Here is a 26,496-nt window from a genome sequence, read left to right on the forward strand (position 1 = left end):
CCTTAGATTATATCAAACACATCCAGGTATATAACAGAAGCCGACAAGGCGGTGTTTCAAATTTATAAGATTTTCAAAGAAAATTTCGGCAGAGTTTCCTTTGTTTTTCGGACTTATCCAAAATAACCCTGTACACAGTAAATTCCAACAAAGGCCACACAGGGCCAACAGAACAACATATACATGTGCGAGCCGACAAGGCTGCCATTACGAATGGGTACGCCCCAAACATAAGTCATAGACATAAAACGCATCAACAACTACAAACAGACCCACACCGATGTCCACAGACCTCTAAGAGTAATGACCGTATTATGTGGCGGGACAGGGCCCCGCCATACCCAAATAAACACCTACGAATACAACATAAGGGAGTTATACCACAAGCTAGCTCCGGAACAAAGGAGCAGTCCAAAAGAGCTGAAATAGTGTCCTAAGCTGGCGGATCTCCGAAACGAGCGTCTGTACCTGCGGGCATGAACGCAGCCCCCCGAAGAAAGGGGGTCAGTACGGAATATGTACTGAGCATGTAAAGCATGAAATGTAGTAATAGACTCATAAGGAGACAAAGTATGTAGGACCCAATGCAGCAATCAGAGATTCATAAAACTTGCCTTTGGACATATTTTATCTGTATCATTCTCATATCAATATCGTTATAGAGTTTTGTAATCAAAGTTGCAAAATCATTCTGTATATAACATATATAACGTGTCCCGGCCCTTTAATGAGGGACTCGGTAATTAAAATCATAGCATCATAAACATAAACATAGACGTGTCCCGGCCCTTTAATAAGGGACTCGGTAATAGGGAATATGCCCTCCTGGCCACCATCTCCATATCATCATGTCATCATATCATCATATACATAGATATATAACGTGTCCCGGCCCTCTAGTGAGGGACTCGGTGATTAATATAGTAAATATGCGCACGAGAACGTGTCCTGGCCCGGGACTCAGTGAAGGATATAGCGGTAAGCACGAGCAGAATAAATAGCAACCACATATATGCAATTCATCTTTTTGAGACTCAGTGGATAAGCAACTAACCAGCTCTAAAGTGTAAAAATAATATTCATATTCAGTTCATCTTAAGTCTCATACAAACTATTACAAGAAACGTTTCAGATTTCATGTACGTATATCGCTTCAACATGGTATAGCTTTTGAAAGTCAAGTATGTCTCTAGTTGTGTAATTCTTTAAGTATAGGAACTTTCATGCATTATTCATTAGTCAATCATATTGTAGGCACATGACAATAACCTTAATGAAATATAGAATCATAAGTCATACATGAAACTAGAGAATAGAATCTACCCCAAGGTTCATATCGTTTCACACTTACGTCTAGGACATGCCAAAAGAAGAAGGAATAGGCTTTACATACCTTTTGCGTTTAGTTGTATTCTAACTTGTACTTGCTGCCCAAAAACACTTATCCTATATCAAGATGTGAAGAACTACAATTAGTCTACAAGGGCATTCAATACGTATTGTGACACTCACAATTCCTTTCTAACAATTAAACGACGTTTCGTTCGCATTCAAACCAACTAGCGTTACAAGCTAACATTGCTAATCGTTCTTTCATATATTAATCAAGACTTGTTTAAACATGACTTAGGGAACTTGGGCAGTCCATACACCATTCAAAACTGTTTCATACACATGGCTAAACAACACACATAGCATTTCCATTCTCACTTAGCAATTTTCCAGTTTTAACTTGCAACAACAACAACACGTTTAATGACATTACTTTCATGATTTTTGGAACTGTTTTAGCATCATTTCCATTCTTATAACAGCCCACCATCATTTCAGTTTCAGCTTGAATCAATGCACTTTACTTTCACTAAACGTTTGCAACAAGAATCAACATTCAACACACACAAATTCACTTCTAACATCAAAACTGTCCACAGTTTTGGACTGCCTATACACTTCATCATAATTCATTTCTTTAACACCTCAATTCACATATTCAACATGCATACAATGCACCACAATGTCCATAACAACAACAATCCAAATGTGACACAAAACAGTCCCTAAATCTCCCCTAAAACAGTCCCTTTTTACACGGCTACAACACCCTTCCCACAATTTCGTGATTTTCATCCGTTTATCCAACTACAATACATTCAATCCATTTCCAATACATGTTCAAGAAGATAAAGCATGACTTCATTAGAACCTTCAACTCACGGCTCATTTTCATTTCAAGAAAAAAAAAAACAGTCCCATATCCAACATACAACATCACAACCAAACTTCTACAAATCTTTGTTCATTTGCCTATGTTGATACATATTCAATTCATCAACAATACATGCAAAATGAAATCAATCATGACTTCACCTCACTCACGGCTAACTCTTTACTTCAACTACAACAACAATCCAACAACAACATGCATGAACTATACATTCAAATCGTCATACAACACATGAAAAAAAATTATCAACTCTTACCTTGTAACTACACTTCAATCGGCTAGCCTTCACTTTCACTTCTTGGATTTTTTTTTTAACACTTGTTCTTGCTATATCAATGGATGCTACACGTTAATATACCTTCAATGGAGTTAAATTGCTTGAGAAACTGAAATTTTTGGATCAATTTTTCTTCACCATTTTCGGCTAGCTCTAGCCGTGAGTCTCTCTTTCTCTCTCTAAGTGTTCTACACTTTGGAATGTTGTAATGAGTTGTGAAAGTGTGGAGTGGACAGATTTTTTTTGTCTCTTTGTCCCCTCCATGCCTTGGACATGTGGATCACACTAATTTTGGGTCAAGATTCCTTGACCAAGGCATTGAAATGCACGGCCAAGCATGGCCTAAAAGTGGGCTGTTTTTTTTTTTGTTTTGTCTTCCCAATCCCACTTATTAATCCAAGTGTGATTAGTTTAATCCCAATTTTCCATTAACACTTCCATGCCAAACGAAAATTGTAGACAAATTGTGATTCGAAACGAAACCGGAAGTTAAAATTTCTACTTCGTATCTTAAGATAGTCTTGTCTTTAACTTGTCACTTTTAGTTTAAAACGTCCCAATGTATGAAAATATAGGATGTAACATTCTTCCCCCCTTTAGAACATTCGTCCTCGAATGTTACATTAGTGTTGCCTAAGCATACTTAACCTTTCACCCTTCCTAGTCAATCTTATCCTTCACAACCTCACAGCCTGTCTTACCAATACATTTGCATCCGTCACAATTCATTTTCCTCTGTATTCTCATCTTAATCATACTACTACTCCTTTTTACTATAAACTCGACATAATTTATCCCTATTTTTTTTTTTTAACAACAAAGGGAAAAATATATGACAGTGTGGAGCTTGGATCTATCAATGCATATACATCTTGGGAGGAAATCGATAATATACCTGTAACAACATTCGGCGACGCTTCCTGATCCTGTCTGCTAGCTAAAGCATATAAGCGGTTTGAAGGACCGCCAGAACTAGAAGCCCCTCCACGGCCTCTGCCACGGCCTGCTGGTGTCGGAATACCTTGTCCCATAGGACGCATGGCAACTGAAGAAGAAGAACCAGCAACTGACCCCGTAGGCTGAGCTGCACCATCTGCACCACCCCCAAATCGACACTCCCTCATGGTATGGCCTTGACGGCCGCAAGAGAAACAAGCACCAGTAATGCGGCGGCATTCCCCCAGATGGCGCCTGCCACATTGAGGGCACTGTGGTATAGATGGCCTCGTCTGGCCTGAATCCTTGTGCATCTGGAAACCTGAAGTCATGGAGCTTTGACCAGCTTCTGAATACCCTGTGCTATCAAACCTCCTACCAGTGAATCGTGGAGGTTCACTCCGTGCCGGCTGAGAAGGGTAGCTATTATGCTGTTGTTGGGGCTGCCCGCCCCGAAACTCACCAGAATACCCAGCTGACCTGGCCCGCTTGGGCGGTCTCCTATCACGATCTCTGCCCGATTGATCTCTACCAGCATAATCGGCCCTGTATCGGTCCTCCATACCCTGGGCATGGGCCTGTAACCGGGCGATATCCATATCTGTCTGTGACGCCATCGCCATGCAACCGTCAATCAAGTAGCGGTCCAATCCTATCACATACCGGTGCATACGGTCAGCCATATCCGCTACTATAGCAGGGGCATATCGAGCCAAAGAATCAAACTCCAGGTTATACTCGCGAACACTCCGGCCGTTCTGCCGCAACTGTAAAAATTTATCAACCCGTGCCCGCCGTAACTCCGGGGGCAGAAAGTGGCGGAGAAAAGCAGTCACAAACTCATCCCAAGTAGCTGGGGAAGCCCCCTCACCTCTGGACAGCTCCCAAGACTCATACCAATTGGCAGCAACATCTCGTAATCTGTGTGAGGCTAACTCAACGGACTCGGTCTCTGAAGCCCTGACCAAATCCAATGAGCGCCGCACTCCCCGAATGAAGTCGTGGGGGTCCTCCTCGGGCTTAGATCCGTAAAACTCTGGGGGACGGCATGTCAAAAAGTCACGAACCCTTAGGCTATCACGCCTGTCATCATCATCATCATCTCTCTGCCCGCGTCTGCGAACCTGTCCCGCTACCAAAGTAGTCAACAACTGTACGGCCTCCCTCAATGTCCTATCCTCCGCCCCTGGCTGAGGAGCTGGAGGCGCGGGAGCTGGAGCCTCTGGAGCTAATGGTGATGCTGCTCCAGACTCCTCTGATGATGAAGACATAGCAGAGTCTGCTGGCCGGGACGCAATATCACGCATCATCTGAGCAAGGGTCCGAGTACCCTTCTGAGCCCGACTGGTCTCTCCTACCACGCCCTTTTTCTTCTGGGCAGCCGTTGCCTTTTTCGGAGGCATCACTGAAAGAAAAACACAACAACTGATCAGAACAGAGTCATCCTAATAGCACAGCTCTATCGCACGATCTAAGATTTCAAGAAAGGAAACGCCCTAAATGTCCTGTAGCTTCCTGTTTATAGATGTGGTGCACAACACACCGATAAACAAGACTCTACTAGACACAGTCTGTAGACACTCCGAGGAAGGACCGCTCTGATACCACTTCTGTCACGACCCAACCCCGTGGGCCGTGACAAGTGCCCGAATTGGGCACCCGAACACAATCACAAATCCGGGCGGCAAACAGATGACTTATACTGACACAAATATCAAACGCTGCCTTAGATTATATCAAACACATCCAGGTATATAACAGAAGCCGACAAGGCGGTGTTTCAAATTTATAAGATTTTCAAAGAAAATTTCGGCAGAGTTTCCTTTGTTTTTCGGACTTATCCAAAATAACCCTGTACACAGTAAATTCCAACAAAGGCCACACAGGGCCAACAGAACAACATATACATGTGCGAGCCGACAAGGCTGCCATTACGAATGGGTACGCCCCAAACATAAGTCATAGACATAAAACGCATCAACAACTACAAACAGACCCACACCGATGTCCACAGACCTCTAAGAGTAATGACCGTATTATGTGGCGGGACAGGGCCCCGCCATACCCAAATAAACACCTACGAATACAACATAAGGGAGTTATACCACAAGCTAGCTCCGGAACAAAGGAGCAGTCCAAAAGAGCTGAAATAGTGTCCTAAGCTGGCGGATCTCCGAAACGAGCGTCTGTACCTGCGGGCATGAACGCAGCCCCCCGAAGAAAGGGGGTCAGTACGGAATATGTACTGAGCATGTAAAGCATGAAATGTAGTAATAGACTCATAAGGAGACAAAGTATGTAGGACCCAATGCAGCAATCAGAGATTCATAAAACTTGCCTTTGGACATATTTTATCTGTATCATTCTCATATCAATATCGTTATAGAGTTTTGTAATCAAAGTTGCAAAATCATTCTGTATATAACATATATAACGTGTCCCGGCCCTTTAATGAGGGACTCGGTAATTAAAATCATAGCATCATAAACATAAACATAGACGTGTCCCGGCCCTTTAATAAGGGACTCGGTAATAGGGAATATGCCCTCCTGGCCACCATCTCCATATCATCATGTCATCATATCATCATATACATAGATATATAACGTGTCCCGGCCCTCTAGTGAGGGACTCGGTGATTAATATAGTAAATATGCGCACGAGAACGTGTCCTGGCCCGGGACTCAGTGAAGGATATAGCGGTAAGCACGAGCAGAATAAATAGCAACCACATATATGCAATTCATCTTTTTGAGACTCAGTGGATAAGCAACTAACCAGCTCTAAAGTGTAAAAATAATATTCATATTCAGTTCATCTTAAGTCTCATACAAACTATTACAAGAAACGTTTCAGATTTCATGTACGTATATCGCTTCAACATGGTATAGCTTTTGAAAGTCAAGTATGTCTCTAGTTGTGTAATTCTTTAAGTATAGGAACTTTCATGCATTATTCATTAGTCAATCATATTGTAGGCACATGACAATAACCTTAATGAAATATAGAATCATAAGTCATACATGAAACTAGAGAATAGAATCTACCCCAAGGTTCATATCGTTTCACACTTACGTCTAGGACATGCCAAAAGAAGAAGGAATAGGCTTTACATACCTTTTGCGTTTAGTTGTATTCTAACTTGTACTTGCTGCCCAAAAACACTTATCCTATATCAAGATGTGAAGAACTACAATTAGTCTACAAGGGCATTCAATACGTATTGTGACACTCACAATTCCTTTCTAACAATTAAACGACGTTTCGTTCGCATTCAAACCAACTAGCGTTACAAGCTAACATTGCTAATCGTTCTTTCATATATTAATCAAGACTTGTTTAAACATGACTTAGGGAACTTGGGCAGTCCATACACCATTCAAAACTGTTTCATACACATGGCTAAACAACACACATAGCATTTCCATTCTCACTTAGCAATTTTCCAGTTTTAACTTGCAACAACAACAACACGTTTAATGACATTACTTTCATGATTTTTGGAACTGTTTTAGCATCATTTCCATTCTTATAACAGCCCACCATCATTTCAGTTTCAGCTTGAATCAATGCACTTTACTTTCACTAAACGTTTGCAACAAGAATCAACATTCAACACACACAAATTCACTTCTAACATCAAAACTGTCCACAGTTTTGGACTGCCTATACACTTCATCATAATTCATTTCTTTAACACCTCAATTCACATATTCAACATGCATACAATGCACCACAATGTCCATAACAACAACAATCCAAATGTGACACAAAACAGTCCCTAAATCTCCCCTAAAACAGTCCCTTTTTACACGGCTACAACACCCTTCCCACAATTTCGTGATTTTCATCCGTTTATCCAACTACAATACATTCAATCCATTTCCAATACATGTTCAAGAAGATAAAGCATGACTTCATTAGAACCTTCAACTCACGGCTCATTTTCATTTCAAGAAAAAAAAAAACAGTCCCATATCCAACATACAACATCACAACCAAACTTCTACAAATCTTTGTTCATTTGCCTATGTTGATACATATTCAATTCATCAACAATACATGCAAAATGAAATCAATCATGACTTCACCTCACTCACGGCTAACTCTTTACTTCAACTACAACAACAATCCAACAACAACATGCATGAACTATACATTCAAATCGTCATACAACACATGAAAAAAAATTATCAACTCTTACCTTGTAACTACACTTCAATCGGCTAGCCTTCACTTTCACTTCTTGGATTTTTTTTTTAACACTTGTTCTTGCTATATCAATGGATGCTACACGTTAATATACCTTCAATGGAGTTAAATTGCTTGAGAAACTGAAATTTTTGGATCAATTTTTCTTCACCATTTTCGGCTAGCTCTAGCCGTGAGTCTCTCTTTCTCTCTCTAAGTGTTCTACACTTTGGAATGTTGTAATGAGTTGTGAAAGTGTGGAGTGGACAGATTTTTTTTGTCTCTTTGTCCCCTCCATGCCTTGGACATGTGGATCACACTAATTTTGGGTCAAGATTCCTTGACCAAGGCATTGAAATGCACGGCCAAGCATGGCCTAAAAGTGGGCTGTTTTTTTTTTTGTTTTGTCTTCCCAATCCCACTTATTAATCCAAGTGTGATTAGTTTAATCCCAATTTTCCATTAACACTTCCATGCCAAACGAAAATTGTAGACAAATTGTGATTCGAAACGAAACCGGAAGTTAAAATTTCTACTTCGTATCTTAAGATAGTCTTGTCTTTAACTTGTCACTTTTAGTTTAAAACGTCCCAATGTATGAAAATATAGGATGTAACATTCTTCCCCCCTTTAGAACATTCGTCCTCGAATGTTACATTAGTGTTGCCTAAGCATACTTAACCTTTCACCCTTCCTAGTCAATCTTATCCTTCACAACCTCACAGCCTGTCTTACCAATACATTTGCATCCGTCACAATTCATTTTCCTCTGTATTCTCATCTTAATCATACTACTACTCCTTTTTACTATAAACTCGACATAATTTATCCCTATTTTTTTTTTTTAACAACAAAGGGAAAAATATATGACAGTGTGGAGCTTGGATCTATCAATGCATATACATCTTGGGAGGAAATCGATAATATACCTGTAACAACATTCGGCGACGCTTCCTGATCCTGTCTGCTAGCTAAAGCATATAAGCGGTTTGAAGGACCGCCAGAACTAGAAGCCCCTCCACGGCCTCTGCCACGGCCTGCTGGTGTCGGAATACCTTGTCCCATAGGACGCATGGCAACTGAAGAAGAAGAACCAGCAACTGACCCCGTAGGCTGAGCTGCACCATCTGCACCACCCCCAAATCGACACTCCCTCATGGTATGGCCTTGACGGCCGCAAGAGAAACAAGCACCAGTAATGCGGCGGCATTCCCCCAGATGGCGCCTGCCACATTGAGGGCACTGTGGTATAGATGGCCTCGTCTGGCCTGAATCCTTGTGCATCTGGAAACCTGAAGTCATGGAGCTTTGACCAGCTTCTGAATACCCTGTGCTATCAAACCTCCTACCAGTGAATCGTGGAGGTTCACTCCGTGCCGGCTGAGAAGGGTAGCTATTATGCTGTTGTTGGGGCTGCCCGCCCCGAAACTCACCAGAATACCCAGCTGACCTGGCCCGCTTGGGCGGTCTCCTATCACGATCTCTGCCCGATTGATCTCTACCAGCATAATCGGCCCTGTATCGGTCCTCCATACCCTGGGCATGGGCCTGTAACCGGGCGATATCCATATCTGTCTGTGACGCCATCGCCATGCAACCGTCAATCAAGTAGCGGTCCAATCCTATCACATACCGGTGCATACGGTCAGCCATATCCGCTACTATAGCAGGGGCATATCGAGCCAAAGAATCAAACTCCAGGTTATACTCGCGAACACTCCGGCCGTTCTGCCGCAACTGTAAAAATTTATCAACCCGTGCCCGCCGTAACTCCGGGGGCAGAAAGTGGCGGAGAAAAGCAGTCACAAACTCATCCCAAGTAGCTGGGGAAGCCCCCTCACCTCTGGACAGCTCCCAAGACTCATACCAATTGGCAGCAACATCTCGTAATCTGTGTGAGGCTAACTCAACGGACTCGGTCTCTGAAGCCCTGACCAAATCCAATGAGCGCCGCACTCCCCGAATGAAGTCGTGGGGGTCCTCCTCGGGCTTAGATCCGTAAAACTCTGGGGGACGGCATGTCAAAAAGTCACGAACCCTTAGGCTATCACGCCTGTCATCATCATCATCATCTCTCTGCCCGCGTCTGCGAACCTGTCCCGCTACCAAAGTAGTCAACAACTGTACGGCCTCCCTCAATGTCCTATCCTCCGCCCCTGGCTGAGGAGCTGGAGGCGCGGGAGCTGGAGCCTCTGGAGCTAATGGTGATGCTGCTCCAGACTCCTCTGATGATGAAGACATAGCAGAGTCTGCTGGCCGGGACGCAATATCACGCATCATCTGAGCAAGGGTCCGAGTACCCTTCTGAGCCCGACTGGTCTCTCCTACCACGCCCTTTTTCTTCTGGGCAGCCGTTGCCTTTTTCGGAGGCATCACTGAAAGAAAAACACAACAACTGATCAGAACAGAGTCATCCTAATAGCACAGCTCTATCGCACGATCTAAGATTTCAAGAAAGGAAACGCCCTAAATGTCCTGTAGCTTCCTGTTTATAGATGTGGTGCACAACACACCGATAAACAAGACTCTACTAGACACAGTCTGTAGACACTCCGAGGAAGGACCGCTCTGATACCACTTCTGTCACGACCCAACCCCGTGGGCCGTGACAAGTGCCCGAATTGGGCACCCGAACACAATCACAAATCCGGGCGGCAAACAGATGACTTATACTGACACAAATATCAAACGCTGCCTTAGATTATATCAAACACATCCAGGTATATAACAGAAGCCGACAAGGCGGTGTTTCAAATTTATAAGATTTTCAAAGAAAATTTCGGCAGAGTTTCCTTTGTTTTTCGGACTTATCCAAAATAACCCTGTACACAGTAAATTCCAACAAAGGCCACACAGGGCCAACAGAACAACATATACATGTGCGAGCCGACAAGGCTGCCATTACGAATGGGTACGCCCCAAACATAAGTCATAGACATAAAACGCATCAACAACTACAAACAGACCCACACCGATGTCCACAGACCTCTAAGAGTAATGACCGTATTATGTGGCGGGACAGGGCCCCGCCATACCCAAATAAACACCTACGAATACAACATAAGGGAGTTATACCACAAGCTAGCTCCGGAACAAAGGAGCAGTCCAAAAGAGCTGAAATAGTGTCCTAAGCTGGCGGATCTCCGAAACGAGCGTCTGTACCTGCGGGCATGAACGCAGCCCCCCGAAGAAAGGGGGTCAGTACGGAATATGTACTGAGCATGTAAAGCATGAAATGTAGTAATAGACTCATAAGGAGACAAAGTATGTAGGACCCAATGCAGCAATCAGAGATTCATAAAACTTGCCTTTGGACATATTTTATCTGTATCATTCTCATATCAATATCGTTATAGAGTTTTGTAATCAAAGTTGCAAAATCATTCTGTATATAACATATATAACGTGTCCCGGCCCTTTAATGAGGGACTCGGTAATTAAAATCATAGCATCATAAACATAAACATAGACGTGTCCCGGCCCTTTAATAAGGGACTCGGTAATAGGGAATATGCCCTCCTGGCCACCATCTCCATATCATCATGTCATCATATCATCATATACATAGATATATAACGTGTCCCGGCCCTCTAGTGAGGGACTCGGTGATTAATATAGTAAATATGCGCACGAGAACGTGTCCTGGCCCGGGACTCAGTGAAGGATATAGCGGTAAGCACGAGCAGAATAAATAGCAACCACATATATGCAATTCATCTTTTTGAGACTCAGTGGATAAGAAACTAACCAGCTCTAAAGTGTAAAAATAATATTCATATTCAGTTCATCTTAAGTCTCATACAAACTATTACAAGAAACGTTTCAGATTTCATGTACGTATATCGCTTCAACATGGTATAGCTTTTGAAAGTCAAGTATGTCTCTAGTTGTGTAATTCTTTAAGTATAGGAACTTTCATGCATTATTCATTAGTCAATCATATTGTAGGCACATGACAATAACCTTAATGAAATATAGAATCATAAGTCATACATGAAACTAGAGAATAGAATCTACCCCAAGGTTCATATCGTTTCACACTTACGTCTAGGACATGCCAAAAGAAGAAGGAATAGGCTTTACATACCTTTTGCGTTTAGTTGTATTCTAACTTGTACTTGCTGCCCAAAAACACTTATCCTATATCAAGATGTGAAGAACTACAATTAGTCTACAAGGGCATTCAATACGTATTGTGACACTCACAATTCCTTTCTAACAATTAAACGACGTTTCGTTCGCATTCAAACCAACTAGCGTTACAAGCTAACATTGCTAATCGTTCTTTCATATATTAATCAAGACTTGTTTAAACATGACTTAGGGAACTTGGGCAGTCCATACACCATTCAAAACTGTTTCATACACATGGCTAAACAACACACATAGCATTTCCATTCTCACTTAGCAATTTTCCAGTTTTAACTTGCAACAACAACAACACGTTTAATGACATTACTTTCATGATTTTTGGAACTGTTTTAGCATCATTTCCATTCTTATAACAGCCCACCATCATTTCAGTTTCAGCTTGAATCAATGCACTTTACTTTCACTAAACGTTTGCAACAAGAATCAACATTCAACACACACAAATTCACTTCTAACATCAAAACTGTCCACAGTTTTGGACTGCCTATACACTTCATCATAATTCATTTCTTTAACACCTCAATTCACATATTCAACATGCATACAATGCACCACAATGTCCATAACAACAACAATCCAAATGTGACACAAAACAGTCCCTAAATCTCCCCTAAAACAGTCCCTTTTTACACGGCTACAACACCCTTCCCACAATTTCGTGATTTTCATCCGTTTATCCAACTACAATACATTCAATCCATTTCCAATACATGTTCAAGAAGATAAAGCATGACTTCATTAGAACCTTCAACTCACGGCTCATTTTCATTTCAAGAAAAAAAAAAACAGTCCCATATCCAACATACAACATCACAACCAAACTTCTACAAATCTTTGTTCATTTGCCTATGTTGATACATATTCAATTCATCAACAATACATGCAAAATGAAATCAATCATGACTTCACCTCACTCACGGCTAACTCTTTACTTCAACTACAACAACAATCCAACAACAACATGCATGAACTATACATTCAAATCGTCATACAACACATGAAAAAAAATTATCAACTCTTACCTTGTAACTACACTTCAATCGGCTAGCCTTCACTTTCACTTCTTGGATTTTTTTTTTAACACTTGTTCTTGCTATATCAATGGATGCTACACGTTAATATACCTTCAATGGAGTTAAATTGCTTGAGAAACTGAAATTTTTGGATCAATTTTTCTTCACCATTTTCGGCTAGCTCTAGCCGTGAGTCTCTCTTTCTCTCTCTAAGTGTTCTACACTTTGGAATGTTGTAATGAGTTGTGAAAGTGTGGAGTGGACAGATTTTTTTTGTCTCTTTGTCCCCTCCATGCCTTGGACATGTGGATCACACTAATTTTGGGTCAAGATTCCTTGACCAAGGCATTGAAATGCACGGCCAAGCATGGCCTAAAAGTGGGCTGTTTTTTTTTTTGTTTTGTCTTCCCAATCCCACTTATTAATCCAAGTGTGATTAGTTTAATCCCAATTTTCCATTAACACTTCCATGCCAAACGAAAATTGTAGACAAATTGTGATTCGAAACGAAACCGGAAGTTAAAATTTCTACTTCGTATCTTAAGATAGTCTTGTCTTTAACTTGTCACTTTTAGTTTAAAACGTCCCAATGTATGAAAATATAGGATGTAACAACCAATCGACTAATTTTTTCCATCTTTGTCCTTGGACAAAAAATGGCAAGTTTCTTTATTCAAGGCTAAAAGTTAGATTCACAATGTTAAATTTTGGGTTTCAAGAGACAAAAGAATTAGTAGTACTCTAAATGATGATGTTTGGATTTCAAATATCAAAAGATGAATTACTTATGCATGCTCTAATCATCAAGAGAAAAAAATAATTTATTTTTTTACATAAGGATAATTTGGTAAACATTACACTTCATCATTGATTTCTTAATATGCGTGTTTTTGGCTAAGATGACACTTGTTATGAGACGGAGGAAGTTTTACGTATTTTCTATATAATTTTCTGCATTATCACATTATTGGTGGTCAAAATTAAGCATTTTAATATTAAAATAAATTGTATTAAAGTGTCTTTCACTTGATTCATTATCCAATTCATAGTGGCAATAGTTGTGTCCGTTCTTTGCCTCATATTAAAGTATCCATAATGGTGCAGTTCTTATTAGCTGTTAAGGGGCAGTAACTCATTTTCCGTTGGAGGCATAATAAGACAAAAACGGTCTCTTAATTTCTGACGTTCTTATTGACCATAATGTGACCAATATTCTTTTGTAACATTTGTAATCTTCTACCCATTATTCTTCGTATTCACACCACTTTATTATCTCTTTAATTCACTCTTTTCATCCAATTAATTCAAGGATGAAATTTTTCTAACTATAAATAGTTTGTCATCCTTACCTTATGAGTAGAGAAAAAATACTTCGGAGTAAAAGAGTGAGGAAAATAAAAGAGAGTTGAATTAGTTGAAAAAAGGTGTTCTTCTTTGTGGAGCTTTGGACTCAACTTCTTGTCCAGAGTTTCTTGAGTTATACAACGTGATAGGGTTGTTGTATCCTAGAGGGGACAAGTCAGAAAGATTACTGCTGGACCGGTGAAGAGACTTGCTGCAGTGGGATTGAATCTCTTTAAAGAGAGCGAGATATCCGCGCCTCAGCCAAAAATATTTTTATTTCTTTATTTTATTTTTCAATTGTAATTGTAATTTCACCAACAATTATTACTAGCAAGTGAAATGGAGCCGTGGAAAGACCTGAGAGGAAAAGTAGTTATGGTAACAGGCGCATCATCAGGAATTGGGCGAGAGTTGAGTCTCAACTTAGCGAAAGCCGGTTGCAGGATCATTGTTGCAGCTCGTCGTGTTGACATGCTGAAATCTCTCTGCGATGCGATTAATTCAGAGGGCCAGCAGCAACATGCATTCGCCCTCGAGCTTGACATCACTGCTGATGGTGCTACAATTGAGGCCGCTGTACAAACAGCTTGGGACGCCTTCGGATGTATCCATGCCTTGGTTAACAATGCTGGCCGTAGAGGTAATCTTCATCCACAGTTAAAGATAAATTAAGTATAAACTCTAAGTTTAAAGCATTTAGATAAGATGATCACACATTCTATATGATATCAAAGCAAATTGAAGTTCAAGGTTTGAATCTCTAATAAGTATTTGTTGTTTTTTTAAAAGATGTTGCACCAAAAGGGTTGAAAGTATTGATCGAAATTGTCTCACTAATTTTATTAAGAATAAGAAGGCTTTAAATAGTCAACTTGAAGACATAATCTGCAAAAAAATCTACAAAACTAAAATTCCTGAAAAAAAACTAATTTTTCCGACAAACTTAAACAATCTAATAGAAATTTAAAATGCAAATTCATCCTGAAACTAAGCAAGTTATTATGCCAAAAAGCTACTACAGTAACTGAAAGCAATTTTCAACAGTCATACTGTATCAATGTGTCCTTTCTTGAGGGCTCTTTTATATTTTGTCGGCAGTTCAAAGTTCAGGTGCAATGACTCTGAATTTCAAACTAATGTTCAATAGTTGCAGCATAGTTAAAGCTATTGCAACTGAAGTTTGAAATAGTGCACCTGAAGTTTGAACTGAATTAAGAATTATATTGATTGTTTATTACTATCATATATATATGTGTGTAGGTAGTGTGAGCTCTGCACTAGAATTGACAGAGGAGGAGTGGGAGAAAACCTTTAAGACAAATATCAGAGGGGCATGGTTTGTGTCCAAATATGTTTGTAGACGCATGCGCGATGCTAAACAAGGCGGAGGATCTGTTATTAATATCTCTTCAGCTCTTGGTCTGAACCGGATACTAGTACCCGGGGGTATTGCCTACTCTTCTTCAAAGATGGCTCTTGACATGCTCACTAGGGTACGTACATATTAGCTAGTGTCCTAATCTATCATTGCTGTATTATCGAATTGTCCACTTAATTACTTCAAATAATATAATGGTCAAAAAACACGCCAGAACTATCACTTTTTCGCGAGTTTTATAGCCCAACTATCAGTACGTGAACTATCAGAATTTATGTATTAAAACACACCTCGAAACTGAGTAGGTCAACTATCAGTTGATCTCTTTTCCTACCTAAGCTATCACCGTCCACTCGAGTAGGTGTCTCTTAGTACATAGATGGTGATAGTTCAGGTAGAAAAAGAAAACAACTAATAGTTTGAGTGCGAGACACGCGAAAAAAGTGATAATTCATGCATTTTTGACCATTAACTCTAATCTCTTCGATGTTATTCAAATAATTATAGATGATGGCACTTGAATTGGGAGTATACAAGATCAGAGTGAACTCAATAGCACCAGGAATTTTCAAATCTGAGATAACAGAGAGACTTATGCAAAAGGTAGGGGCAAATAATGTTATTTTGAGAACCATTCCTCTGAGGGATCTTGGAACAACAGATCCGGCTATAACATCAGTCGTCAGGTATTTAATCCATGATTCTTCAGAATATGTATCAGGCAATATTTTCATTGTTGACAGTGGAGCTACCTTAACAGGTGTCCCTATTTATTCATCACTCTAGTCTAGAACATAGGCAAGATGTGTGGAGTAAGAAAAAACCGAAAAATAACCGTTTAGGTGATTTTTCAACCATCGATTGAATGATTGCTATATATAGCCCATATTTTGGATGCACAAGTATCACAGCATCGAAGCATAAATGATGAACCTCTGTTGCCGCTTACTCCTTTTGCTTAGCCCCCCAGTCAGGCAGTTGAAGAGGCAGTAGAAGCTGATAGACTCGGCTTCATATCTACTAGGATGTTATCTAATTCTAAGTGTAGTACTTTAGCAAAGTATAGTAATTATAATGTAATCACTAATGCTACTGGCAGTGGCAACCTTGTTGTAACCACTTGCGCATGTATTGCCTTAACTATATAATAAGAGATCGTGTTTATCAAAAAAAAAAAAAAAATATATATATATATATATATAGATATTTTTTTTTTCTTGTTTCTTCTTAATATACCATGTATGTCTTACCCAGCTTTGTATTTTATTTATTATTTCTTTTTTAGATGCAATGGTTGTTTGTTCCAACTATATTGTATTTCTCCTTTTTCGAACCAAATAATGTAAAACACTTGCTAGAACTTCATTGTTTTTAGCCAAATAAAAAAGAAATTTTATCCAAAAATAATGGAGTTTGAGCTGTGTATTTCTTTTTGTTTCTTTTGCTGGAGGCAATGACTATTTATTTCAAATTATGTATTTATTTTTCCTTTTTGGGTCAAATGTGTAAACTATGGCTCTGCGAGCATGCATAACTTTTTTTTTGCGCGGATTGCCCTTCATTTGGGGTGATCTTTAATTTTTGTCCTTCAAATTGGTGGTCTTTAAGTTTTGCTCTTCGCCTAATACCTCAAGGTTGTGGGTTCGAACCCCAGGTCAGTATTAAAAAAAAAAATCACAAGGCAGAAGTTGCAAAATTCTGCCTTAAGGCAGAAATTTGCAAATTATGTCCATGTACAGATTCTGCCTGTAAGTCCCAAATTCTGTCTTAAAGCATAATTTCAGCGCATGGGCATTTCACTGAAATTCTGCAAAAGTTAAAAACCACCATTTTGAGGGGCAAAAATTAAAGACCACCCCCAGCGAAGGGCAATCCTGCAAATTGCCCCATGCATAAAATGCCAGGCAATTTGCACGATTGACCTTATTCGGAGGTGGTCTTTAATTTTTGTCCCTCAAATTGCTGGTCTTTAATTTTTATCCTTCGCCTAATACCCCGAGATTATGGATTCGAACCTCGGCTCAGTCAAAAAAAAAATCGCAAGACAGGGTTCCGTAGCAAAATTAGGCTTATTTGACCAAAAGCTAGACCTTAAGGGAGAGATTTTTGCCTTTTGCCCAAACTTAGGCCTTAAGGCAAACCTATTGAGGCCTAACTTTTGTCCAAATAGGCCTAATTTTGGGCGGGCAATTTGCGTGATTGCCCTTCAAAGGCGGTCTTTAATTTTTCCCCTCAAATTGTTGGTCTTTAATTTCCCTTTCGCTTAAAAAGGTGGCCGTAAATAACCCGAGGTTCTGGGTTCGAACTCTCGCTCAGTGAAAAAAACAATCGCAAGGCATAAGTTCATAAAAACAATGCCTAATCGCTATGTAGTTACATAGAAATTATGTCGGACGTGGCAAAGGTTTCTATGTAACTGTATAGAACCTATGCCCATAGGCATAGTTGCGAAATTAAGGCAGTACTTCATTTCCATGAACCTTTACCAGATAAGACATGGTTTCTATGTAACTTCGTCTGAATTATGTCTTGTGAAATTATTATTGTTTTCGACTTTGCTGAGGATCGAAACTATGCCTTTAGCCCACAAATTTTCATTAATAAGAAGTAGGGGCAAAAGTTAAAGACCAGCGAGTTGAGGGACAAAAATTAAAGACCTGTATGAAGGACAATCCACGCAATTTTTTGATTTTAGGTAAATGTTAAGCCTTAAGGCAGAGGATTCGCAAAAAGCCTTGTCTTGCAAAATTCTTCTTCTTCTTTTTTCTTTTTTTTTTTTAACTTAGAGTGGGTTCGAATTCAAAACTTTGGGGTATTTTCGGTCACTTTTTAAGCGAAGGACCATTAAAAACCAATAATTTGAGGGCCAAATATTAAAGACCAGCGCCTTTGAGGGCAATCCACGCAAGAAAATGTAACATGTCTGGGCGTTGCCCTAAACCCGTAATCTGAGCCAACTCTCAAGCATTTATGAATTGCTCTTGAAATTTACTGTATGCGTTCCCTATACTACACATTAAGCCCTTATTATCACAATGGCAAAAGGAAAGTTTTCAGTTGACTAAATTTTGAGGTATTCAATATTTACTCTGAAGCGAGACCTTTTTTATTTATTTTTTGATTGCATCTTTGTGAATTTGATCAATAGGGGCTGTAGTGAGAAAACGTTTGAGAACTTTCCAGCAGAATATTTCTCTCGAAAAGCTTATATGAAAACTTAAAAGGAAAACCTCTTTCTGATTTAAACTTTTCTTTTCCTTTCAAACAAATGCATGCAGAACATGGCTACAAGAGGTTCTCGCATTTGTTGAGGGAACTTATTGTCAGTCTCCTTATACAAGACTTAAACTAACTTCCTAAATTGAGATTAACCATGTCTCCATTTAATTAGCATATAGTCAGACCCATCATATTCTAGCAGTTTGATGGTTGTAATTCCAAACAAACAAATAAAGAAAGTTACAACACCCACACCCCCCAACCAAACAGCTTGTAGGCAGATCTTTTCTGACACAGCTCAATTTTACGGGACCTTCGCAGTTCACACACCAATTGCGTCCTCAACCGTGTCTGACACAACAAGAAGATGAGGTGTGCCAAAAGGATTTCGACACACCGGTACTAAACTAGTACTCGGTAGTAACTTCTAAAAAGGAGCCTCATTACGAGAGCAGACAACCAAATACCACATCATTCTCCTATCCCTAATATCTTCTCTTTCCAGAATTCTAAGTCAAAATGAAAATTGATGAGAACACTTCTGTACAATTTTGAAAGCTGGTCCAAAACTTCTCTACAATTTTGAAAGCTGGTTCTCTTCGTCCATATGTGAAGTACATGTCAAGATCTGACTTTTGCTCAAAGATTGTGTCCACGAGACAAGGGTAGGGGCCAGCAATTAGATAACCACTCAATTATAGAAGCAAAATTCCTTTACTATCCTAAGCAACAATAAAAAATATGAAATGCTGATAAGGGACCAAGAACAAAAACATATGCTTGAATTGAGAGGAAATTGCAGAAAGGAATGGATAATCCAAGGAAAATTTTCCTCATTTTGGATTTCCAAATGAGCAATTTTGCCATTTAACTTTCTTTCTTCTTGGTTAATTTGCACTTCTTCCAAGCAACAACAAACAAGGGAAGCAAACGTTTTCCAACTTCACTTCTCTTTCCTGCTTTCCAAACATGCAATTAGTGAAATGGTAAGTACCCAAGCAACAAAATCATACTGCTACTTAACAAATCATCACCCCAAAACCTTTGCACTTCAAATGTATTCAAGAGAACACTCTTCGGTTATAAATTAGAGCCCTGCATCAAGCGAAAGTCCAGTTTTGAAGTGAAAAAAGTGGTAAAGTAGCCACTAGACAAGTGCCATTTAGGAGTTGAGGGAAAGGTAACAAATGTAGAAGGTGGTTTCTTAACAGTACAGGAATATCCCCAGACAGTCTCAACTTTCACCCATATAATGAAAGACCATTGATGGAAGCATGACCTTACCTCAACCTAAGAAAATAAATTAGCTCCTTCAGAGGCCAATCCGAGAGACAGATTACCACACAATTTGAAGGAATATACTCTTATAACACAAGGCAATCTACAATATAAAAAAGCTCAACTAACCACCCACAAACTTCAACCACAACTGATTTCTTATTTGATGACAGGCAGTACACTAATAAGTTACCCTACTGATGTAAAATAATGCATCAACTTGATAAGCATTGTAAGCATCTTACACTAATGATGACTTGCCAGAATAAAAGGCTCAACTAACTAACTACAAACTCCAACGACAGCTGAAATCTAATTCTACAAGAAACATACACTACTAAGTTATCCTACTGATGGAAGATGACGCATAAACAGGATAAACATGGCAGAAACTGGTAAGCCAAATCATCTTACACCAGTGATCTACCAAACCGTTTTAATTTCTGACAACCATCCTGAGAAAAGAATCCATTGCATTGACAAAAACTGTTCCAAACCTAAAGAAGAATTCTGCTAGTTAAATTGTCAAAGTACCTAATCAAATTATTTGAGACACTATAAGTCTAACTCTCCAGTTCCAAAAGAACCAATACGACACTCAACAGCAGTTGGATACAATATATAACAAAGTGGGTGGCTGTTAGTCACGACCCTGCACAGAATTCAACTCAGCAGCGCCTGCTTGGCCTTGGTCTGCTTCACCACGAAAACTTTCAGGACAATACCCCATCAAACAAAGCCAAATCCACAGTAAGGTACCTTTCTTTACTAAACATCTCCAGCACCCAAGGTCGTATTTATCTCCGAGTGGACTGTTCATCACATTCAGTATTCAGGCCTCTCCTCCTGTACAACACAAGGTCAAATACAGGGGGAAATCATTATGCCATTCTCAAAATGCAACTACCGCTAATATTATCGCTAGCGATTACGTACTGATCTACCAAGTCCGCTACAACTGCTCTCCTATGAGTAAGTAGCACCACCAAATCTCATGGTCCGACTACATCACGCAAAGAAAAATAGAAAGTGTTCTATTCTTCTTATTAACTTTTTCTGTTTAAGTGATATGTAAAATAGCACCAAACCATCCTGCTGCTTCAGAAGGCAAAGGTTAAAATCCACTTCAAATTCTAACTCCACAACAGATGGCTCAACCAAAAAGTAAATTCACGCTAGTTTATCACAAGCCCAATATATCTGTGGACTATGAAAGCAAATGAACCACATTAACTAATAAAATAACCATAAGCAAGCGAGATTAAGACTGCACTTAACAACAATAACACGAAATAGGTAATACTAGTGACAATACTAGTTATTATGAACTAGAAAATAAGTACTGCAAACTACTAGGGATTCAAGCAATCCAACCAGTCTCATTTAGCAGGTGACATCTCGCAAGAGCAGCACTCTGCATGTGAAACGCAAAAGTGATGCAAAACTCTCCAGTAAAAGAGGTGAAGTCCGAGACAACACGAATCATCTCATTCACTGCTGTTGAGCTTGCCGACTGGGGGCAACTCCATACCCACCACCATATCCAACTTGGCCACCATGAGCTCCATTTGGTGGAGCACCATAATTACCAGAACCTTGCGAGTTATCAGATCTCCATGCTGAATTCCCATAGCTAGAGTTTCCACTTGCATCACCATAGCCACTGTTCATGTAACCACCAGCACCAGATTGCATGTCTCCTGCAGCACCACCTCCAACAGGTGAATTACCACTAGGAGCTCCACTGGCACGTCCAACAGCGCCATAACCAGATTGATTTCCATAAGCGCCCTCATTTCCAGCATAACCACCATAACCATAACCTTGATTCCCATATCCTGTCGTTCCAGTTGGAGATTGACCAGATCCTCCACTAGCAGGACCGCCGCCACCAGCAGCAGCATTTGCAGCACCCCAAGGAGCATTACCATAGCCCATATTACCATATGCAGAAGGACCCTGAGAGCCCCATGTGCTTCTTGGTCCACCCGCTGGACCACCTCCATAGCCAGCACTGGCCGCATTTGGATTTCCATAGGCAGCAACTGCAGCAGCACTATAGCCAGGATTGGCACCGCCATAGCCCGGATTTGCTCCGCCATAACTTCCATAACCACCATAGCCCATACCGTTGTTGGATGGGCCATAGCCATAACCTGGATTACCATACCCACCACCATAGCCCATACCTCCAGCATTTTGCGATTGCATGTACCTGTTGGAATCCATTCTGCTGTCATAAGAGCTGGGATTGTTACCTGATGCACCATACCCCTGGTAACTTCCACCACCCATACCACCACCACCTCCGCTGCTCATGGAACGGCCACCAGCACCAGGATTAGCATCTTTCGGAAGAGCTTTCTTAACTTCTACCTGTTTACCATTCAGATCATGAAAGGTCTTCTGTAAAACTCTATCTACAGCATCTTCAAGATCAAATGAGATGAAGCCAAACCCACGAGGTCGGTTGGTCTGCTGGTCATACATGATTACTACATCAGTGACATTACCAAAACTTTCAAAATACTGTCTAAATCCTTCCTCGGTCAAAGTGGGAGGCAATCCCCCAACAAAAATTTTCTTGGTCCTGGTATTTCCACCACCTCCAAAATTTCTGGCACTATTTGTATTTCCAGGCTTTGAGCCTTGCTGCTCCTCTCTTGACAAGGCCCTCTTAGCATCAACCTGTACAACTGATATGTCAGCTAAACCAAAACAGAAGTATACATGAAAAAAGAACACCTCCGAGCAGATCACCAAGAAATATTTTACAGCAATCAAGTTATCACTTAAGAAAGCATAAAATATGAATCATATTTGTATGACATAGGAAAGCTCTACAGAACCTCGTGAGATTCTGGTAGGGGTGAAATGAATGCAACAACAGATCTGAAACAGCCGATATGTAATAAAAAAAAAAATTAAGAGGTGTTGGTACATGATTTTTTCCTCAGAAATTTTGAAGAAGTTATTTAGAATAAAGTTATTGGCTTGAGTTTTTGAAAAGGTTTTTTAAAATATCTTTTTGAGTGGTGAAGTTCTTGGAGGCACTTCATTGGACCAACAATATTATTCCAGTCACAAAACCTCAAAAAGAACTACAATTAACTAAAACAATTTTCTATCGCGTGCACACTCTTCTCCAAAGAGAACTTTAAAGTTTTTTCAAATAATATTCTGAATCCAACATCTTCTGTAAGAAGAAGAAGAAGAAGAAGAAGACAGCCTTTCACTTGAGCATTGGTGCAGAGACAACCCAAAATAGTGATCACCAAAACTAAGAAATAACAAAGTTCATCAGTTTATTTTTGGCAAGCTTCTATTTGGTTCAATTTTTTTGCTTCTTTTGGATAGGAAGTACGTCTATCGCCATAGGTACACTCGAGGAGCTGATATTCCATCAAATAAAATAAAGAACACATCTGCAGTGGAAGTAGTCAGGCACACACTCATATCATATCAGCACACAAACAAAGCATTAACATGCTAAACTTGTAATATCAAACTAGTGAACAGTCCAGACAGCAACAAATGTAAGCAACTAGCATGAAGACAAGACAGAAAATATAGGTTATACCCACACCTAAACAAAAATCCACACAAGGAAACACACAATTCCGCGAGAAGCTAAAGTACAGAAGAAAACCACAAATGCAGCAAGAAGTCCCACCATACACTCATCTATGACATCATCTATCCTCGATCCAAGCCTAAACTAAAACCAACAGACACAACACCTTAGAGAGAAAGTAATAATAAAGCACAAAAAAATAGTTCTAAGATAAACCTCACTGTATTAATAAAATGTCTATCTTGAAGAACCCAATCAAGCCTAAACTAAAACCCCAAAGCACATCAGCTAAAAAACCAAAAATCAAGGAAATACAGAACACCCACAAGCAAAATTAAGAGAAATTAACCGCATACGAAGCGGAAACAAAAATAGGTACAAAAGAATCTTACCATATGGCCGTCAAGAAAAAGCCTCTCAAGACTATACTAGAATCCACAAACAAGTAATCACTTACACATAAACCAAATTAGTAAAAACCCCACAAACGAAGCAGAAAAATGAAGGTCCAAAAACTTAAGTTTCTATAAATCTGAGAAACAAATCTCACCGCCATCAACGACAAAAGAACCCTGTGAAGCCTGAGCTAGAATCCACAAGCAATTAATCTAAAAAATTAGTGAGAACCCCACAAAAAAAAAAAAGTAAATATCTATAAATCTAAGAAGAAAATCTTAGGATACGACCAACTATAAAATGCCCATCAAGCCAAAGCTAAAACCCACAAACAATTACTCTAAGAAAAGTATAATCAACGAAATACACTTACTAGAAACCAAATTAGTGAAAACCCAAAAATGAAAGGTCTAAAAACGTGAAATTTTTATACATCTAACAAACAAATCTCACTGTACGGCCATCACTGAATCTTAAACCCACAAGCAATTAATCTTTAAAAAAAACAATAATGAAAGGAGGGCAAAAAAGTAAATGTCTCACAGTACGGCCATCAATGACATGTTCATCTTGAAGAACTCTATCAAGAACATTAGGATCTGCAAAGACAACAAAACCAAAACCTCTAGGTTTCCCCGAAATCTTGTCTCTCATAACAACAGTCTGCAAGACATCACCATAACCCTGGAAATACTCTTTCAGTTTCTCTTCAGTTGTTTCCCATGATATCCCACCAATAAACAGCTTTCCTTGATCTGAATCCATTCAATCGGTTTGAAGAGGCGCCGACTTGTTGGTGGATTTTCTTTTCTTTGGGGAAAAAGAGGAAAGACAATGAATATTTCAAGGGTTACATAAGTGAAAGAAGAGACAGGACTATGTACATTCAACGGTCCTGATTTATTTGATGACTTCTTAAAGATATTTTTCTAAGGGTGTGTCTGACTATTGCGTCACTATTCTTTTTCTTTTTTACCCATCCGACACCTGGATTGGAGCCTCGACCCAAAGGTTTTTTTTATTTATTTTAAATAAATTGTGCTCAAGCAGGCCAGAGTCCTGTTAGAATTTTTTATTAATAAATGCATAATGTAAAAAACAGTCTATTACAGCATGTTTATAATATGAGCTAGCTAATATCAAAAAAGTAAGAAACTGTCCTCCAGTTCTATCATGTATGCCTAAGCTAGTATGCCCTTTGTGCTCCTGTTGAGTCAGTCTTGATGATAGTCCAAATCTGTGCACACACCATATGATTATCCATACATGCAGTATCATTGTTGATTGTCAAGCTGTTGAATCCTCCTTGTTCTAATCCTCAGTTGAGGAAGTTGTGATTTGTCCATATTGAGAATTCTTTTTCCTTCAGATGGCATGAGTATAAAGTCATGTACTTTGATCTCTACATGATCCAAAGCATGATTTGCTAGAAAGTCTGCCAACTTGTTGCCTTCCCTGAAAATATGATTGATCTGCACCTATACTGTTCTCATGTCCTGTTTGATCTCTGCAATCTGATTTCTCAGTTCCCATGGAGTGATCCATGTATCTTGTAAGATGTTTTGAAGGACAAGTGAATCAGTCTCCAGTTGAACCTGTTGAATGTTGTGTTCTTTGCAAAACTTCAGTGTCTGTTTTATGGCCTCAGCTTCCATGTTTGTTGTTATTCCCATTTGTTGTGCTTCTGCATAAACCAAATCCCCATTGCTATCTCTGATGCAGAATCCATATGAATTGATCCCTGGATTGCCTCTGCTTGCCCCATCTGTATTACATTTTAATCTCCCTGAAGGTGGCATTCTCCCTAACACCTTAGCATAATAAACTTTTGGTTTATATCTACTAAGGTGCTGATGCATATTTTCCCAATCAACAGATAAATTCTGCAACCATGGGAATCTCTTCCTTGTCAGTTGATGTATGATGTGTTGTACTTGTTGTTTCAGTCTGTCGAAGGTAGCTGATCCTCCATGCTTAAAGGAGTTTCTTCTCTTCCATAATGACCACATGATCACTGCAGGCATTGCTCTATAAATAGGTTGCAGTTTTGGTTTTGTCTCAGCAGACCACCATGCCATGATCATTTGATGTATACCAACTCCATCTGTGGGAATACCTGCACAAGAAGCAAAAAACTTCCATAACTTGACAGCTATGGAAGATGTTAGAAATAAGTGAACTACAATTTCCTCCTTATGCTCCTCACAGCACCAACATCTTGATGGTAAATTGATCATCATCCTTTTCAATCTATCATCTGTAGAGATTCTCCCTTTCCACACTCTCCACATGAAAAAGCTTATCTTTATTGGCAAATCTTTCTCCCACATGAGCCTATAGCTGGTTTGTTTGCTCTCTCTGTGTCTGAGAAACTCCCATGCAGATTTAACTGAGAATCTGCCATTTTGTTTCCAACATCCAACATGGTTCATCATCTTCTTCTTCAACTGGAACTTTGATATTATCCTTGATATGCTGAGCCAATTCCTGATCTAGAGTAACTGTTAACAGTTC

General features: G+C 39.6%; 4 protein-coding genes across 10 annotated transcripts; 1 reads left to right on the forward strand and 3 right to left on the reverse strand.

The window, feature by feature from the left end:
* Positions 1 to 220: 220 nt before the first annotated feature.
* LOC132610003 (uncharacterized) lies at positions 221 to 5,572 on the reverse strand. Of its 3 annotated transcripts, XM_060324241.1 has the most exons (4): positions 5,543 to 5,572; positions 3,397 to 4,842; positions 1,394 to 1,446; positions 221 to 468 (listed from the first exon to the last, which is right to left on the reverse strand). In XM_060324241.1, the coding sequence occupies exons 2-3, from the start codon at positions 4,838 to 4,840 to the stop codon at positions 1,442 to 1,444; spliced, it is 1,449 nt and encodes a 482-aa protein (XP_060180224.1). In that variant the 5' UTR covers positions 4,841 to 4,842; positions 5,543 to 5,572; the 3' UTR covers positions 221 to 468; positions 1,394 to 1,441. The 3 variants fall into 3 exon arrangements, with proteins under 3 accessions (XP_060180224.1, XP_060180221.1, XP_060180222.1); XM_060324238.1 differs by lacking the exon at positions 1,394 to 1,446; XM_060324239.1 differs by having other exon boundaries at positions 221 to 1,446.
* On the reverse strand, positions 5,382 to 13,400 carry LOC132610004 (uncharacterized). Of its 3 annotated transcripts, none has more exons than XM_060324242.1 (5): positions 12,803 to 13,400; positions 11,716 to 11,768; positions 10,704 to 10,790; positions 8,558 to 10,003; positions 5,382 to 5,629 (listed from the first exon to the last, which is right to left on the reverse strand). In XM_060324242.1, the coding sequence occupies exons 4-5, from the start codon at positions 9,999 to 10,001 to the stop codon at positions 5,595 to 5,597; spliced, it is 1,479 nt and encodes a 492-aa protein (XP_060180225.1). In that variant the 5' UTR covers positions 10,002 to 10,003; positions 10,704 to 10,790; positions 11,716 to 11,768; positions 12,803 to 13,400; the 3' UTR covers positions 5,382 to 5,594. The 3 variants fall into 3 exon arrangements, with proteins under 3 accessions (XP_060180225.1, XP_060180227.1, XP_060180226.1); XM_060324244.1 differs by lacking the exon at positions 12,803 to 13,400 and adding an exon at positions 6,555 to 6,607 and having other exon boundaries at positions 11,716 to 12,788; XM_060324243.1 differs by lacking the exon at positions 12,803 to 13,400 and having other exon boundaries at positions 5,382 to 6,607; positions 11,716 to 12,788.
* Positions 13,401 to 13,515: 115 nt separating this feature from the next.
* LOC132610005 (uncharacterized) lies at positions 13,516 to 16,855 on the forward strand. 2 transcript variants are annotated; one of them, XM_060324245.1, is made up of 4 exons: positions 13,516 to 14,777; positions 15,398 to 15,630; positions 16,023 to 16,201; positions 16,276 to 16,855. In XM_060324245.1, exons 1-4 carry the CDS (start codon positions 14,477 to 14,479, stop codon positions 16,304 to 16,306), a joined length of 744 nt encoding a protein of 247 aa, XP_060180228.1. In that variant the 5' UTR covers positions 13,516 to 14,476; the 3' UTR covers positions 16,307 to 16,855. The 2 variants fall into 2 exon arrangements, with proteins under 2 accessions (XP_060180228.1, XP_060180229.1); XM_060324246.1 differs by having other exon boundaries at positions 14,453 to 14,777; positions 16,023 to 16,854.
* A 3,613-nt stretch (positions 16,856 to 20,468) lies between these two features.
* On the reverse strand, positions 20,469 to 24,852 carry LOC132610022 (heterogeneous nuclear ribonucleoprotein 1-like). 2 transcript variants are annotated; one of them, XR_009570984.1, is made up of 3 exons: positions 24,526 to 24,852; positions 21,387 to 22,700; positions 20,469 to 20,858 (listed from the first exon to the last, which is right to left on the reverse strand). XR_009570984.1 is itself a non-coding variant. In XM_060324276.1 (2 exons), exons 1-2 carry the CDS (start codon positions 24,745 to 24,747, stop codon positions 21,504 to 21,506), a joined length of 1,419 nt encoding a protein of 472 aa, XP_060180259.1. In that variant the 5' UTR covers positions 24,748 to 24,852; the 3' UTR covers positions 21,233 to 21,503. The 2 variants fall into 2 exon arrangements, 1 of the variants encoding a protein (XP_060180259.1); XM_060324276.1 differs by lacking the exon at positions 20,469 to 20,858 and having other exon boundaries at positions 21,233 to 22,700.
* Between the last annotated feature and the right edge of the window lie 1,644 nt (positions 24,853 to 26,496).

This window comes from Lycium barbarum, chromosome 9, assembly GCF_019175385.1.
Source record: "Lycium barbarum isolate Lr01 chromosome 9, ASM1917538v2, whole genome shotgun sequence".
Taxonomy (NCBI): domain Eukaryota; kingdom Viridiplantae; phylum Streptophyta; class Magnoliopsida; order Solanales; family Solanaceae; genus Lycium; species Lycium barbarum.

What these genes read in the sequence shown, in the direction of transcription:
- LOC132610003 (XM_060324238.1), bottom strand. Translation starts at nt 4,840, where the DNA reads ATGCCTCCGAAAAAGGCAACGGCTGCCCAGAAGAAAAAGGGCGTGGTA. An exon ending in GTCGCCGAATGTTGTTACAG is followed by an intron (nt 469 to 3,396) that starts GTATATTATCGA and finishes TCATGCCCGCAG; the next exon opens with GTACAGACGCTCGTTTCGGA.
- LOC132610004 (XM_060324242.1), bottom strand. Translation starts at nt 10,001, where the DNA reads ATGCCTCCGAAAAAGGCAACGGCTGCCCAGAAGAAAAAGGGCGTGGTA. An exon ending in GTCGCCGAATGTTGTTACAG is followed by an intron (nt 5,630 to 8,557) that starts GTATATTATCGA and finishes TCATGCCCGCAG; the next exon opens with GTACAGACGCTCGTTTCGGA.
- LOC132610005 (XM_060324246.1), top strand. Translation starts at nt 14,477, where the DNA reads ATGGAGCCGTGGAAAGACCTGAGAGGAAAAGTAGTTATGGTAACAGGC. An exon ending in TAACAATGCTGGCCGTAGAG is followed by an intron (nt 14,778 to 15,397) that starts GTAATCTTCATC and finishes ATATGTGTGTAG; the next exon opens with GTAGTGTGAGCTCTGCACTA. An exon ending in CTCTTGACATGCTCACTAGG is followed by an intron (nt 15,631 to 16,022) that starts GTACGTACATAT and finishes AAATAATTATAG; the next exon opens with ATGATGGCACTTGAATTGGG.
- LOC132610022 (XM_060324276.1), bottom strand. Translation starts at nt 24,747, where the DNA reads ATGGATTCAGATCAAGGAAAGCTGTTTATTGGTGGGATATCATGGGAA. An exon ending in ATGTCATTGATGGCCGTACT is followed by an intron (nt 22,701 to 24,525) that starts GTGAGACATTTA and finishes TCAGTTGTACAG; the next exon opens with GTTGATGCTAAGAGGGCCTT.